Source organism: Carassius carassius, chromosome 11 (genome assembly GCF_963082965.1).
Source record: "Carassius carassius chromosome 11, fCarCar2.1, whole genome shotgun sequence".
Classification (NCBI taxonomy): Eukaryota; Metazoa; Chordata; class Actinopteri; order Cypriniformes; family Cyprinidae; genus Carassius; species Carassius carassius.
The window spans coordinates 34,982,427-34,998,881 of NC_081765.1; the positions used below are offsets into that span (position 1 = coordinate 34,982,427).

Consider the following 16,455-nt stretch of genomic DNA (forward strand, 5'->3'; position numbering starts at 1 on the left):
GTTTCTTTATTAAAGTCCAGAAATTTGTCAAGTTTTTCGTCAGGTGTCTTTTTTAATTACATGATGTCATTACGTTGCTGTCTTGCCGCCAGCCAATCGCAGCACTGCTGATCGTGGTTTCACGTATCGATACATAACCCCTTTTAAACCCAACCATGAATGCACAATTATCTCAGATAACTCAATCCAGTTATACTAATCATCAACAACAGGTGCGTTAGAAGAACCAAATTAGCCAGATCCTGATTAGCGCCATGATATCATCTTGAATGTGACGTTTCCCCTCGGATGTATTAAACGACCTACTAAAACAGACCCATGGTTTTATGTTTACATGGTGCGATATGCAACACAACGTGTAAAAAGACAGTATAAGTAATTATAATCAGTAATTATGTTCCCACTGGATACAATTAATGCCTCGTTTGTAATGGGTTTTATTGGTTTTGTCTCACACTGGGACACACATCACAGTATGTTGAGGGGTGTAACATTTCCGTCACACGCTTGAGGCATTCGACCAATCACAACACACTGAATAGCTGGCCAATCAGAGCACACCTCACTCTTCAGAACCATGAGCTTTGTATAAATCGATTTGTTTCAGAAGGCGGGGCATAAACCACATAAACACATTGCATTACACCAAATACAGAAAATAATGTTCTTTTTAGCAACATCATATGAGCTCTTTAAGGCATGTCGTGTCCTGCTGTATTTCAGGATATAGTAGCTCACATAAGACTCTTCAGTTCATCAGCAGGCGTCCTCACCTCACTAACCGGTTTAGCTGGTTAACGTTAGTTAGGCTCTGCTCTATTCTTTCTCTTCTGACAGTCAAGTAGCTGCATATTCTGACAAAAAAAAAAAAAAATTTTGCTAAACCATTGACATCACTAATATTTTTGTGACGTGAGTCACAGCTCAGGACAGTCACTAGTGAAGCTTATAGATTATCTAGTCTGAGTTTTTTTCTTCACAGGGTTTCTATAAACAGTGCTTTTTTTAAATACGGTGGTCTACGGTGGTCTATAGTCTTCTCCAGCTGGTTTGTTCATCAGTTAGTGTTAGGTAGTGCAGTAGGTTGGTTTATCTCGTCCTCCTGTGGGTCAGAGGTCAGCGGGTCTGCGTGTGGTGGTCTGTCGGTGGGGTTCGGAGGGTTTTGTCTCTCTCCTGATGATGGAGGAGTCGATCTGTCGCTGGTAATTGTCCGTATACGATCTAGTGACCGCCGCAGCAGGGGTCGAGAGGTGTTTCTGGAGCTCTTGGAGGCCAGGCTGCTCTCCAGTGTTCTTCTGTTGATGTGCTGCAGTGACAGACGGCACAGGAGCGTCTGCAGGAACGCCGAGCGAAACTGGCGCGAGGACAGGTTATACAGCAGCGGGTTCAGCACCGAGCTCAGGTAGAAGAAGCTGTCGGCCACCGGATTAAGCTTCACATAGCTGCGCAGGTAACTCACGGTCCACGCCGACTTGGGCACCGCCGCCGTCATCAGCCTGCGGATCTGATTGGGCATCCAGCACACGAGCAGAGCGCAGACGATCAGCACTGATGAGAACACACACACACACACACAGACTCTGTCACCATCAGGATCCACTATGACACATACAGTATCTGAGCGTGTTTGCATTTTATACAAGGTTTCCTTTTTATATGCAACTCTTGAATAGAGACTGACCAGTTTGAGTTTTTACCTGTATTCACACTTTTCAGCTAACTGGTTTAATTGGTTAGTGGATCACTGTCCTGATTTATTCCAAATTATATAACACAGAGTCACTTAATACATTAAGTATTGTTATATTTGATCTTAAAATTCACACCATACTGAAAATAATGAGGCTTTATGTTGTACTTCTGTCTCGTTTTCATCGTGGTTCTGTTTCTACACAGACTGCACAGATGTGGATCGTGGATCATGTGCGTAATGCATATTGTGACGTGGTCATCCTCTCTGCAGCAGTTCTGTCTGATTGTTATTGTTTTCATACAAGTCTCTATAAAAACAGAAATCACATAAACGTTTTTCCTCAATCCCTGGTATTTAGAGAGAACCCAGAAGACATTTGGTACAAAATTAGTGTTTCTTTAAATGTATATGTTTAACCTGTTTACATGAGCATTTACTGTATGTGTGCAATTACTCTTATCCATTAGTTAGACTGCAGAAGCAAATCAGTAGTTTTTCTTTCAGAGTCTAATTTATCAATGAGCTGTTTGAGGCTGAAGACGAGGCTGTGAGCTTTAGTGTTCATGTCTGAGATCATTGGCTGAGAGAGAGAACATGTTAAGGAGGGTTCAGTGGATATTTGTGTAAGGCTGGGTCAGGGTAAAGGTGAACAGGAATCGTGTCGTGTCTTGTTAATTCAGGCTGAGACCTGACAGATAATGACACACATGAGATCATGAATGATGTCTTACCGAGGAAGAGGATGGTCTGTTTGCGTGACGCTTTCAGCCGTGCGCTCTCGTGTTTGGGTCCATCTCCGTTGGCATCAGATTCGTTGGGTCCCATCGGGGCCCGGAGAACAGCGATCATGGCTCTGCACATGAAGGCCACGGCGCCCAGGACGAGCAGATAGAGCGTGAACGCAGTGAAGATGCTGGTGCGGTACATGACCCAGTGCTGGCTCAGGTTGGTGCAGAAGGTCAGGTTCTGCACTGGTGTCCGGCGGCCCTCGGGGACGTATCCCTCGGTTCCTGTGGCCACGAGCAGCGGCAGAGCCACGAGCGCCGAGCACATCCATGCGGACAGCAGCAGCTTCGTGGTGCGGCTGCCGGACAGAGCTTTATAGCGGAACGGGTGACAGATGGCCAAGTAGCGCTCGAAGCTCAGCGAGGCCACGTTGAGGATGGTGGCGTAGCTGCAGGCCTCGAACAGGAAGCTGTAGATCCTGCAGGCGGCGTCACCGGAGGAGGACGAGAAGGGGAACCAGATGGCACTGTAGAGCTCCACGGGCATCCCGATCAACAGCACCAGCAGATCAGAGCAGGCCAGACTCAACATGTGATCCGTCACGCTCTTCTGCAGGTATCCCTTCCGCTGGAGCACCTGTGCCACGTGGATGGTGACGCTGTTTCCCAGGATCCCCAGGACGAGGATGAGGCAGTACAGCACTGTGAGGAAGATCTTCACCTCCAGACTCGGCTCCAGTTTTTTCCAGTCTCTTTGCACTTCCTTGTTCTCCTCCATGATGTCAGTCGCTCTGTGTGGACTTATTGACTTTAGTTCTGCTTATCTGCTCCGTTATCACCACTGTTAATCATCAAACTCACAAAGCACAGAATCACAGCGTTTGACTTGAAACAGAAAGGCCATGAATCCTTCATGATGAAGATCGGAGCGTCTCACCTCGGCTCGGTCGTGTTGGTCTGTGCTTTAGCCTCGACTCTTCCTCCGCTCGTGTTGAAAGCTCTGCTGTCCGCTAATGATTAGAGTTTGAGAAATGAACTCGGAGGCGGTGCGAGATACTGCCGTGATCTGAGCCTCGCCTCGCTATTTGAGCGGGAACTATTAGTCACATGATGCTTTACGACACGAGGGTGTGTCCTGATCCTCAAGCGCTGTGTGTTTACACAAGTTACAGTCACAGTACATACTTCAGTGTGTTTCACAGAGAAAATTCACCTACAAATGATCATCAGCATTTACTCTTCCTCATGTTGCTCCAAACCTGTGTGAGTTTCTGTCTATGAACACAAAAAAAAGATGTTTTGAAGAATGTTTTTTATTCGCTCTACAGAAAATTTTATTTAAGTGCAACAAAAAAAGTTCAGGAAAAGGTTGTTCCGTCCAAACAATAATTGTGGCTATTAATGGCTGTTAATTGTTGTGATGAGGATATTCCCAGCATTTATCCTCACAGAGGATCTCCTTCATCAGGCTCAGATCATGGGCTTCTGGATTTGGGTGTAAAACTACAACATGATCTACTCATCCAGACTGTTAAAACTATACTCATCTAACTCATGGATGCAAACAGCAGCTAAAGTGAGTTAACAGTTTGTGTAATTGCTTTATGTCTGTTATTGTTGCACAAAGTCAGATAAACACAAGCGCTGTAAAACACAGATAACTGGTCACATGTGAGCACTAACCTCCTGCTCGAACATAGCTTTTATTTCAGTCATATATTCCCACTGTTTCTGGACCAAACGACCCACATCTGCTCGGTTCTGTTCACGCAGAGCTACTGAAATGGGTTCTGGACTGAAGAACATACAGATTAAAATGAATGAATTGTAAACTCTATGCTTTATTTGTTCTTGTTGCATGTAAAGCTTGTTAATTTTATTCTCAGAGTCTCTGAATCAGATCACAAATATATGACAAGCTCTGCTCAAACCTGCCAAGAACATGTTCATTCACCCACGACAAAAATACCAGAAAGAACTTTTTAATTTATGAAAATAAAGCCTAGTTTGTAGATGATCTAGCTGCTCTGAACTGTAATGCTGGATAATGTTTTCTGACTCTCTCCACACACACACGATGGATGAACGGATGTAAGAGTGTCTGGGTAAGAAAGGTCACCTAGAGAAACCAGATGATCTTTAGCAACGACTGCCAAAACTGGCCTGTCCACCTAAAGCCCTTCGGTCAGTGTGGACACAGGCCTAATAAGGAGCTAAGCTTGTGTAAACAGAGGATCTCTGGAAACTTTATCATGTGTGCGTCCTCGTCTCTCTGCATTCTTCTGATGAAGAGACATTCAGTGACCACCAGGACAAGACCACAGGAAACAGATGATTCTTCTGCACAATCTGACTTTGCTGCAGTCTGGAATTGAACTACTGGTTTCGTCTGGTCAGAGGAGAACTGGCCCCCCAACTGAGCCTGGTTTCTCCCAAGGTTTTTTTCTCCATTCTGTCACCGATGGAGTTTCGGTTCCTTGCCGCTGTCGCCTCTGGCTTGCTTAGTTGGGGTCACTTCATCTACAGCGATATCGTTGACTTGATTGCAAATAAATGCACAGACACTATTTAACTGAACAGAGATCCTGCCTTTAACCAGGGATATTTGTTGGGTTCAGGGTAAAGCTGAACAGTTGAGAATTTTGTGATCTGGCACATATAACTAAACATGAATAAACACGTATCACACACAGCACAAGAGTTTCCTGGTCAGTAAATCAATCAAACTGACCCTAAGCCTAATGTTGCATGAGCTCCATCTGCTGTCCAGATACAGTATTATAATGTAATAAATACATTTTTGGTTGTGGTAAAAAAAAGCTCCATTAGCTGCAAACAAAGATTTATTAATATTGTCCCCTATTGTTATAATTAGAAATAACAAAGGACTCATGACACTTCCTTCCAGAGTGTATTCTCAATATGAAATATAATCTCCAACCTTTAATTTAATATTTCTTTCAATTAAAAACTCTTTAATCCAATTCTATATTGTTCCACCTATTCTTATTTGATCTAATTTAATTAGCGAACCCTCTTTCTATAACAAATCATAAGCTTTCTCAACATCAAAGGTAACTGCTAGTATTGTTTCTTTATTGATCAAATCGGTCCTATATTACACATCATCCGGTCAGTAATCATATTTAATTTACATAAATGTAAAGTTAATGTTGTTGGTCTATAGTTTAGAGTATTACTTAGATCTTTACCCGTTTGTTAACGGAGATAATTAAGCCTTCCTCCCAAACCCTGTTATAATACTCCAGAATTATACTCAATGATTCATCACTTATAAGATCATCTCGTCTTGTCCTGGAGTTGAAGTCTTGTGTTGTTCAAAGCTGGCTTTAGCGAAAAGTATCTGTATCTCTCTCTATTTCTCCTCTTAACTGATGCTTGGGGACACTTCATCTACAGCGATATCGTTGACTTGATTGCAAATAAATGCACAGACACTATTTAACTGAACAGAGATGACATCACTGAATCCAATGATGAACTGCCTTTAACTATCATTTTGCATTATTGACACTGTTTTCCTAATGAATGTTGTTCAGTTGCTTTGACGCAATGTATTTTGTTTAAAGAGCTATATAAATAAAGGTGACTTTGACTCTAAAAGCTTCTCTCTCATATATTTGATTTCCTTCGTCTGGTGATCTGAGATATGAACACTTCTCCGTTGTGTTTATCAGTGTGTGTGCGCTTTTGCTTTGCCAAACTGAAAGGAAACACAGCTGGGTTTGGAGCGTGTTTGACGTCATCGTTGTGCGACGCTCGCGGCCGCGCGCTTGAATGCGGAAGAGGAAAACGCGTCCCTTCGCGCTTCCGGGTTCCGCCTCGCGCACAAACGGACGGACTGATCACTCGTACTGGGAGCTCTCCGGCGCTTTAACGCACTTGAGATGGCCGCTCGGTTACCGGCATGCGTTGTGGATTGTGGCACAGGGTGAGTAAACCAGTCAATCTGCCGCTCTGCGCAGAAACCGGCGCGATGCGTGCGCGCACCCGCACTCCTGTAAAGAGACCGTTCTCGTGCTGAAGGTTCGCTCTCCGTTCGTCCGTCCGCGCATCGGTGTCTGTGTTGCGGGGATCAGCGGAGACGCTCCTGAAACCCGCGAGCTCGCGCTGAGTGACGGGTGACGCGCAGCTCACAGGAGCGCGCAGTGGCGGGACGCGCTGATTTAAAGCTCTTTTAGGGTTTAATGTGCAGCGGATTGCATGACACTATTATACTAATGGCAAAAATTAAACACTTAAAGAGTTTGAAGAGCGGGGAAATGATTGAATCAGTTGTCTTTACTTGTGCGCACGCGCACATCTGCTTCCTCTTCCTGCACTTCCGTGTTCTCGCCGCGGCCTTATATGGGCAAACAGAAAAAACACCACTTTAATATCCAGAAGCTGAATATCCACTATTAAACACCCTGCTGCTCACTGACGAGGAATAAACACACGTATACTCCGTAAAAAACCCAAATCCGTCATTTAATATCCGCGACTTTTATAAAATGTGTGTGAGGTTTTATTTCTGACCGTCATTTGTTCTGTTTTGATTTGTGTAGAATTAAACTTGTGGCTGTGTGTGATTGATGAGTGTGTGTTTGTGAGTGAGTGACGAGTGTGTTTCTGAGAGTGTGTGTGAGAGTGATGAGAGTGAGTGTGTGTTTATGATGTGTGTGTGTGTGTGTGATGACGAGTTAGTGCATATCTGTGAGTGTGTGATGAGTCTGTGTGTTTGAGAGTGTGTGATGAGTCCGTGTGTGTGTGTGTGTGTGAGTGTTTCAGACCCCACAAGTGTGCTAAATATGTTAACTTCCGTTTTGAGTCTTAAATAAATACTTTAACTGCAGAGGATCTTGTGTTGGTTTATGGCAGTGTAATCTCGTTCTGAAAACAGTGAGATGATGAGATCCTTCAGGAACTGAGTGGTTTTTATTTTAAAGAATAAATGTTTCTGGACACAGAATGAAAAGCTCCTGATGAAGAAGGGTTTGGTTTGTTCTGATGCTCTGACCTGCAGTGTCTCTTCATCAGATCTGAGCAGTAATGTGTGTGTGTGTGTGTGTGTGTGTGTGTGTGTGTGTGTGTGTGTGTGTGTGTGTGTGTTTGTGTTCCAGCTACACCAAACTGGGATACGCAGGAAACACGGAGCCGCAGTTCATCGTTCCCTCATGTGAGTGTGTCTCTGTCCTCACGCCTCTAGAGTGCTTGATGTCTGTAGTGTGTAGTGTACGTCTGTAGTGTGCTTGATATCTGTAGTGTGTAGTGTACGACTGCAGTGTGCTTGATGTCTGTAGTGTGTAGTGTACGTCTGTAGTGTGCTTGATGTCTGTAGTGTGTAGTGTACGTCTGTAGTGTGCTTGATGTCTGTAGTGTGTAGTGTACGTCTGTAGTGTGCTTGATGTCTGTAGTGTGTAGTGTACGTCTGTAGTGTGCTTGATGTCTGTAGTGTGTAGTGTACGTCTGTAGTGTGCTTGATGTCTGTAGTGTGTAGTGTACGTCTGTAGTGTGCTTGATGTCTGTAGTGTGTAGTGTACGTCTATAGTGTGCTTGATGTCTGTAGTGTGTAGTGTACGTCTGTAGTGTGCTTGATGTCTGTAGTGTACGTCTGTAGTGTGCTTGATGTCTGTAGTGTGTAGTGTACGTCTGTAGTGTGCTTGATGTCTGTAGTGTGTAGTGTACGTCTGTAGTGTGCTTGATGTCTGTAGTGTGTAGTGTACGTCTGTAGTGTGCTTGATGTCTGTAGTGTGTAGTGTACGTCTGTAGTGTGCTTGATGTCTGTAGTGTGTAGTGTACGTCTGTAGTGTACGTCTGTAGTGTGCTTGATGTCTGTAGTGTGTAGTGCACGTCTGTAGTGTGCTTGACGGCTGTAGTGTGTTTGACGACTGTAGTGTGTAGTGAACGTCTGTAGTGTGCTTGATGTCTGTAGTGTGCTTGATGGCTGTAGTGTGTAGTGTGCTTGATATCTGTAGTGTGCTTGATGTCTGTAGTGTGCTTGATGTCTGTAGTGTGCTTGATGGCTGTAGTGTGTAGTGCACGTCTGTAGTGTGCTTGACGGCTGTAGTGTGTTTGACGTCTGTAGTGTGTAGTGCACGTCTGTAGTGTGCTTGATGTCTGTAGTGTGTAGTGTACGTCTGTAGTGTGCTTGATGTCTGTAGTGTGCTTGATGTCTGTAGTGTGCTTGATATCTGTAGTGTGTAGTGTACGACTGCAGTGTGCTTGATGGCTGTAGTGTGTAGTGCACGTCTGTAGTGTGCTTGATGTCTGTAGTGTGCTTGATGTCTGTAGTGTGTAGTGTACGTCTGTAGTGTGCTTGATATCTGTAGTGTGTAGTGTACGACTGCAGTGTGCTTGATGTCTGTAGTGTGTAGTGTACGTCTGTAGTGTGCTTGATGTCTGTAGTGTGTAGTGTACGTCTGTAGTGTGCTTGATGTCTGTAGTGTGTAGTGTACGTCTGTAGTGTGCTTGATGTCTGTAGTGTGTAGTGTACGTCTGTAGTGTGCTTGATGTCTGTAGTGTGTAGTGTACGTCTGTAGTGTGCTTGATGTCTGTAGTGTGTAGTGTACGTCTGTAGTGTGCTTGATGTCTGTAGTGTGTAGTGTACGTCTGTAGTGTGCTTGATGTCTGTAGTGTGTAGTGTACGTCTGTAGTGTGCTTGATGTCTGTAGTGTACGTCTGTAGTGTGCTTGATGTCTGTAGTGTGTAGTGTACGTCTGTAGTGTGCTTGATGTCTGTAGTGTGTAGTGTACGTCTGTAGTGTGCTTGATGTCTGTAGTGTGTAGTGTACGTCTGTAGTGTGCTTGATGTCTGTAGTGTGTAGTGTACGTCTGTAGTGTGCTTGATGTCTGTAGTGTGTAGTGTACGTCTGTAGTGTACGTCTGTAGTGTGCTTGATGTCTGTAGTGTGTAGTGCACGTCTGTAGTGTGCTTGACGGCTGTAGTGTTTGACGACTGTAGTGTGTAGTGAACGTCTGTAGTGTGCTTGATGTCTGTAGTGTGCTTGATGGCTGTAGTGTGTAGTGCACGTCTGTAGTGTGCTTGATATCTGTAGTGTGCTTGATGTCTGTAGTGTGCTTGATGTCTGTAGTGTGCTTGATGGCTGTAGTGTGTAGTGCACGTCTGTAGTGTGCTTGACGGCTGTAGTGTGTTTGACGTCTGTAGTGTGTAGTGCACGTCTGTAGTGTGCTTGATGTGTGTAGTGTACGTCTGTAGTGTGCTTGATGTCTGTAGTGTGCTTGATGTCTGTAGTGTGCTTGATATCTGTAGTGTGTAGTGTACGACTGCAGTGTGCTTGATGGCTGTAGTGTGTAGTGCACGTCTGTAGTGTGCTTGATGTCTGTAGTGTGCTTGATGGCTGTAGAGTGTAGTGCACGTCTGTAGTGTGCTTGATGTCTGTAGTGTGCTTGATGGCTGTAGTGTGTAGTGCACGTCTGTAGTGTGCTTGATGTATGTAGTGTGCTTGATGGCTGTAGAGTGTAGTGCACGTCTGTAGTGTGTTTGACGTCTCTAGTGTGCTTGATGGCTGTAGTGTGTAGTGCACTTCTGTAGTGTGTAGTGCACATTTGTAGTGTGCTTGACAGCTGTAGTGTGCTTGATGTCTGTAGTGTGCTTGATGGCTGTAGTGTGTAGTGCACGTCTGTAGTGTGTTTGACGTCTCTAGTGTGCTTGATGGCTGTAGTGTATAGTGCACTTCTGTAGTGTGTAGTGCACGTCTGTAGTGTGCTTGACAGCTGTAGTGTGCTTGATGTCTGTAGTGTGCTTGATGGCTGTAGTGTGTAGTGCACGTCTCTAGTGTGCTTGATGGCTGTAGTGTGTTTGACGTCTGTAGTGTGCTTGATGGCTGTAGTGTGTAGTGCACGTCTCTAGTGTGCTTGATGGCTGTAGTGTGTTTGACGTCTGTAGTGTGTAGTGAACGTCTGTAGTGTGCTTGATGTCTGTAGTGTGCTTGACAGCTGTAGTGTGTAGTGCACGTCTGTAGTGTGCTTGATGTGTGTAGTGCACATCTGTAGTGTGTAGTGCACGTCTGTAGTGTGCTTGATGGCTGTGGTGTGTTTGACGTCTGTAGTGTGTAGTGCACGTCTGTAGTGTGCTTGATGTCTGTAGTGTGCTTGTTGTCTGTAGTGCACGTCTGTAGTGTGCTTGATGGCTGTAGTGTGTTTGACGACTGTAGTGTGTAGTGCACGTCTGTAGTGTGCTTGATGTCTGTAGTGTGCTTGATGGCTGTAGTGTGTAGTGCACGTCTGTAGTGTGTAGTGCACGTCTGTAGTGTGCTTGACGGCTGTAGTGTGTAGTGCACGTCTGTAGTGTGCTTGATGTCTGTAGTGTGCTTGATGGCTGTAGTGTGTAGTGCACATCTGTAGTGTGTAGTGCACGTCTGTAGTGTGCTTGACGGCTGTAGTGTGTAGTGCACGTCTGTAGTGTGCTTGACGTCTGTAGTGTGTTTGACGACTGTAGTGTGTAGTGCACGTCTGTAGTGTGCTTGATGTCTGTAGTGTGCTTGATGGCTGTAGTGTGTAGTGCACATCTGTAGTGTGTAGTGCACGTCTGTAGTGTGCTTGACGGCTGTAGTGTGTAGTGCACGTCTGTAGTGTGCTTGACGTCTGTAGTGTGCTTGACGTCTGTAGTGTGTTTGACGACTGTAGTGTGTAGTGCACGTCTGTAGTGTGCTTGATGTCTGTAGTGTGCTTGATGGCTGTAGTGTGTAGTGCACATCTGTAGTGTGTAGTGCACGTCTGTAGTGTGCTTGACGGCTGTAGTGTGTTTGACGACTGTAGTGTGTAGTAATAAATAAATGTTAATGTAATGTGTGTGAGTGATCATGAAGGATTGATGGAAATTCACTTTTTAAAACATGTAAGATCATCCCCTCATAGCTCTTCTTCTGCTGCTGTATTCTCTTACGTCAGCGCTCAGTTCTCGTTTGGAGTCTGTGCGTGACTTCCTCTCTCATGTTTGACAGACAGCACTCATCAGTCTGATCATCCCTCACTTCCCATCATCCCTTTCTCCTGCAGGTATCGCCATCAAAGAGTCAGCGAAGGTGGGCGATCAGGCCCAGAGGAGGATGATGAAGGGCGTGGATGACCTGGACTTCTTCATCGGAGACGAAGCCATTGATAAACCCAACTATGCCACTAAAGTGAGTGAAGCTGCTCCAGCGGGATGCTGGGAAATAACCCTTCTGTGTGGGTAGTTAGGTACTCGGCTGTATGCAGCTTCTGCTGTCAGGTGTGTGTGTGTGTGTGTGTGTGTGTGTGTGTGTGTGTGGTCTTAACAGTGTTCAGCACTAAAGGCTCGAATGACAAGCTGGGATCAAAATGAACGCCCAGATTTTTTTATTTACTTTGAAACTCCAGAGCCACACCATCAACAGACACGTAGTAGCCCAGAGTGCAGTCTGGACGATGGGGCGGAGCGACACGTGTCGCCCCGCCCACCTCAGCGGTTATTGGTTTATGATTAAGATGAGCTTATTGGTGTACAGATGAGTGACGATTTTACAGCTTATTGGTACAGAGAATTATGACGCTGTGAGCAGGATTGGAATGCGGAAGTATACACTCAGATGAATAAACTTTTAATATAAATTAAAAAGCGAATATAAATGTTGTGTTTTTGCATTTATTTTTGCGTTTCCACAACATCCCGTATAAATACAAAGAGTTTTGGATCACGACGAACAGAACAGAAACAAATGGTCTAATTTACAATTACTCCCTCAACGGCTGTAGACGCTACCTCGGCATTACTCGCTGGTTTTTGAAAATGACACGACAATGTAATGCAAAGTATGGTTATGTAGATAGTTATGGAGTACCTTGATTTATATATTCAAATTATATATACATATATATATATATATATATATATATATATATATGTATGTGTGTGTAACAAATTGTCACCAGTCTCTGAACGTCACCAATAATATACCGAACATTCCCTTAGCCCCTACGAAAATTTACCATGTTTCTGCTACCAAAACTATAGTTAAACTATGGTGTTTTTATAATTACAGCTCATGGTAATTAATATGCCAACAAATATTTTTACTACAATAAATCCATGGTTACTTTTTGCAAGGAAGGAACTATACAGGTTCTAAAGGACTTGCCCAAAAACACTCGTCACTTCCTGTTATTTGTTTTCTGAACTGCACTACTGAAAACCTCATTAATCCTGAATTTATTTAGTTACCCGCTTCTATATAAAAACATAATACATTTAATCACCCCTTTAAACACTTCATTGTTTATCAAAATCATTGGTAATTGAAAAATTACATCGAATTGTCACAACTAAATAAAGAATTCATTATGAGCAATGCATAGCAAATGATGTTACCATCAAATATGAGAAACCTTAAAGAATGATAGACTGATGTAAATCACTGTAACCTGTTGTCATGCACGTGTTTGCCATAGCTTTTTTATTAAAACATTATACACTGCAAAGTTTAACTTTAAATGACATCAATTAATACATTAAACCAGTTGATCTCAGTTCATTCTCTATTTCCCTTCAATGAACACACAAATGTGTTTCATGCCGCAAAATAAAAAAAAATAAAATAAAAACAGTCCTTGGAACCAAATCCTGTGTAAACAAAAGCCCAGAAGATCACCACGCCGGCCTCTTCCCTGTACCCTGGTGGATTCAACTTGAAAAGGGCTCTGCACTGCAAGCATTCCCTGATGCTGTACATCCGTCTGAACTCGTTCTGGTAGACAGGAGGACAATTCTTCCAGTTGGCCACAACTTATAGTGTAAAGACAAAATACAGGAAAGATAATAATAATAATAAAAAAAGTTTAACAGCCTCATACTACAAAGTTCAATTGGAGAATGAGCATTAAACAGGGGGAAATCTTACTGTCTAGCCAGGCAAAGTGTGCCGCTTTCTGGAAAACTTCTTGAGTGACCACATCCCTAAACCATCTGCAAACAAGAGAAAGTGTCATATATGCAGTCACCCGCTGACAAAATAACTTCCCTGAGGATTTCCAGGGGAAGCTGTTGAATCAAGGGGGAAAAAAGGATTTCTTTTTGTCTTGATTTTTTAGGCATGCTTCAGGATGTATTTTGACTATAAATAACGTGCATAGTTTTGGTAATCTGCCTTATTCCTTGAAAATGGTTGCAAATGTAATACTGTGCTCTTTGCATTGGAACTTATAGAATTTTAATAGAGTTTGACATTGGAGAGGTATTTCTTTTGTAAATGGCCATCAGCTAGCAGGAGGTGATGATGATGAAGGTGATGAACACTACACTATGCTGTTAACATGCACTATATGCTATATGCACAGTGTTTGGTGTGCTTTTAGACTGTCTTTATTTATTTAATATGGTGCTATATCTTTAAGATAAGAGTTTTATCCTCTCATGACTCGGGTACCCCATTATGGCTGTCGCAGGTCTAAATCACAGCATAAATTCCCTTACACAAGGATAGCAAAACCATTATAAGCACTAAAGACTATCTCTCACGTCATCATGACAATAATTAAAATGTGAAAGATATGTGTACAGCTTGGATAATGCATTGTAAATTGAACTTGGTAGACAATGAATGTTTGAAAACATGGATAACAGTGTGTCATACAAATATGAATGTAGAAATAATGGTAAAGGAGAAATGGTACCTGTAACAAATAAAACAATAACAAAACTTATTATTAACAAACTATTATTACTATTTATTATTACTATTATTACTAACAAATCCCCCACAACAAGTCCCTAAAACTAAATACATTTCATTGAATGCCCATATTCAAATCATGCTAATTTAAATTTTCATTATGCATACTTATATCTTGTATTTTAAACAGTAAAATAGTACATTGTCTGATCTACTCATTAGAATTAAAGTGCCCTAAAGTTTTTCGTAGTTTTTACTGTTTCTGCCAGGCACTGCAAGCTAAAACAAGTGTTGTTGTTGTTTTTTAGTGGGTACATTTAATCTAATAATCTAATAAAGATTATTATTATTAAAGACAGGGGAAGCTGTTGAATCAAAAACATACATAGGTTTATTTATACAAGTATATAAAAGTTATTAAACATTATATAAACACTGACTACAGACAACCTTGCTTTAAACAAACTCTATAGATTGTTGTCACAACTGCATACTCATTCTTTTATAATACCACTAATAAAATGTTAATATATACAGTACTGTGCAGAAGTATTAGTTATGTTAGTATTTTCACATTGAATTTATTCTTCATTCGCCAATTATTTATATCTTTTGCTGTAGTGTGTCAGTAGGATATATTAGTTTACATTTCCACACATTCATTTTGCCATTAATTGTAATAATCCAGTGAGATATTTGCATATATTTGCATGCATGATCCACATGAAGATCTTTTACATTGAATATAAATATTTCTGTCTTATATGGTGAACAAAATCCACATTAGATCGCAAACAGAAGTTATTTAAAACACTCGCTGCTGTCTGAAAATGAATTAAGATTAAATGTTTTTAAATGTCTTTGATGCTGATGTTAACTGATAGCTATATATGAAATAATCCACGGTCGTTGACCAATATAGTGATTGAACAACTATGTAGCTGTAATAACTAAAATACCTCTGCATGTACACACATGTAATGATTAGTTCTTAATGAATGTATGTGCACAAATAACCTGCTTTGCTGGACTCTGCCTGAAGACACTGTCTTTTGAATGGTGAAGTTCCTCCCCTCAGTGGTTGAGCTCTAAAAGAACAAATGTCAAGAGCTAGGTATATTGCTAGATATAGTACAGAGTAATGTTTCATGTAGCAACAGTCAAACAGCTACATACATTTGCGGAGTGAAGCTGTCCAGGAGAACAGAACACCACCACCTCCTGATCATGTCATCCTGAAAAATAATAATAATAATATACACACAATAATCATGCATGTCTGTTCAAATAACTTGACAAATGTAATGGCATACCTCTGTAAAATCAACCTAAGAACTAAAGCCATGTACAGAGTGTACTGTTACAATCCACAAAGAACAATAAAATGAGCAATTTATAACAATTATTAACAATAATTATTCAAATTGAACGTACAATGGATAAATAAATGATCGAACATCGCATTTAATATTATAATATATTTACACAACCACTTTTACTCACCTCATGCAATCAACGTGGAATAGCGTTATTACTCTGCTGCTGCAGTTGCCACCGTTCTGTTTATTTCAACGCAAACTGCCCCCTGCTGGCTCGGAGCAAAATGTCAAAGGCAGGGAAAACAAATAGTATTAACAGGACTGACCTCCGATCTGTGACCATCCATAAACACAAAACGACTACGATCAGTTAGATAGGATCTGAACCAATCCAGAGCAATCTCCTTCACCCCAAAGACCAAGTATCGTATGGTTGACACTATCAAAAGCTGCACTTACTGTAGGTCCAGAAGGATAAGGATTCACATAGATCCAGCGTCAGATGCTAATAACAAGTCACTAGTAACTTTGACCAAGGCTGTCTCGGTACTGTGTAGTTTCTGAAAAACCAGACAAGTGAGTTTTCAAAAGAGATTTAAAAACTGATAAAGATGGAGCAGCTGTGAGGGTCTGGTGCCCATCACCTGATCTTAAATCTCTGGGAGGATTGTAAGGATGCAGCAATTCCAAGATTCAGTCATAAACATGAACTTTCAGCAAGAAGGTAATCCACAGCACTCCAGTCCATAACAGCATTAAGATGTTTTAAACTGTGGATTAGCATTGAGCAAGTGATGTCATGTTAAATTTCTCAAATCTGATGGAGAAATTTAACTCCTCATAATCTGTGATGATCTGAGGAGGAGCACATTTTCATTTTTGGGTGAACTGTTCCTTTATTCAGTCTGACACAGTCTGATTACCTGCATGATGATCTCTGTGATCTCTGAGCGTGTGTGTCTCCGCAGTGGCCCATCCGGCACGGGATCGTGGAGGACTGGGATCTGATGGAGAGGTTTATGGAGCAGGTGATCTTCAAGTATCTGAGAGCCGAACCCGAGGACCATTA

At 42.2% G+C, this 16,455-nt stretch overlaps 2 protein-coding genes and 1 long non-coding RNA gene across 3 annotated transcripts in view; 1 reads left to right on the forward strand and 2 right to left on the reverse strand.

Annotated features, from left to right (window-relative positions):
• Positions 1-1,016: 1,016 nt before the first annotated feature.
• Positions 1,017-3,697, reverse strand: gpr39 (G protein-coupled receptor 39). The gene is made up of 2 exons (XM_059561306.1): positions 2,425-3,697; positions 1,017-1,548 (listed from the first exon to the last, which is right to left on the reverse strand). Exons 1-2 carry the CDS (start codon positions 3,194-3,196, stop codon positions 1,058-1,060), a joined length of 1,263 nt encoding a protein of 420 aa, XP_059417289.1. The 5' UTR covers positions 3,197-3,697; the 3' UTR covers positions 1,017-1,057.
• Positions 3,698-6,220: 2,523 nt separating this feature from the next.
• The window catches only part of actr3 (actin related protein 3), an 18,734-nt gene continuing 8,499 nt past the window's right edge, over positions 6,221-16,455 (forward strand). Inside the window, exons 1-4 of the mRNA XM_059562652.1 lie at positions 6,221-6,370; positions 7,542-7,597; positions 11,438-11,562; positions 16,355-16,455. The exon at positions 16,355-16,455 is cut by the window's right edge and continues 10 nt beyond it. Of these exons, the coding sequence (XP_059418635.1) occupies positions 6,327-6,370; positions 7,542-7,597; positions 11,438-11,562; positions 16,355-16,455 (326 nt within the window). The 5' untranslated portion in view covers positions 6,221-6,326. The remainder of the gene's footprint in view (positions 6,371-7,541; positions 7,598-11,437; positions 11,563-16,354) is intronic.
• On the reverse strand, positions 12,821-15,689 carry LOC132152548 (uncharacterized). Its single transcript, XR_009436550.1, has 5 exons — positions 15,571-15,689; positions 15,244-15,302; positions 15,085-15,155; positions 13,297-13,436; positions 12,821-13,181 (listed from the first exon to the last, which is right to left on the reverse strand). It is a non-coding gene; the product is annotated as an uncharacterized LOC132152548 (long non-coding RNA).

What these genes read in the sequence shown, in the direction of transcription:
- gpr39 (XM_059561306.1), bottom strand. Translation starts at nt 3,196, where the DNA reads ATGGAGGAGAACAAGGAAGTGCAAAGAGACTGGAAAAAACTGGAGCCG. An exon ending in ACAGACCATCCTCTTCCTCG is followed by an intron (nt 1,549 to 2,424) that starts GTAAGACATCAT and finishes TGTTCTCATCAG; the next exon opens with TGCTGATCGTCTGCGCTCTG.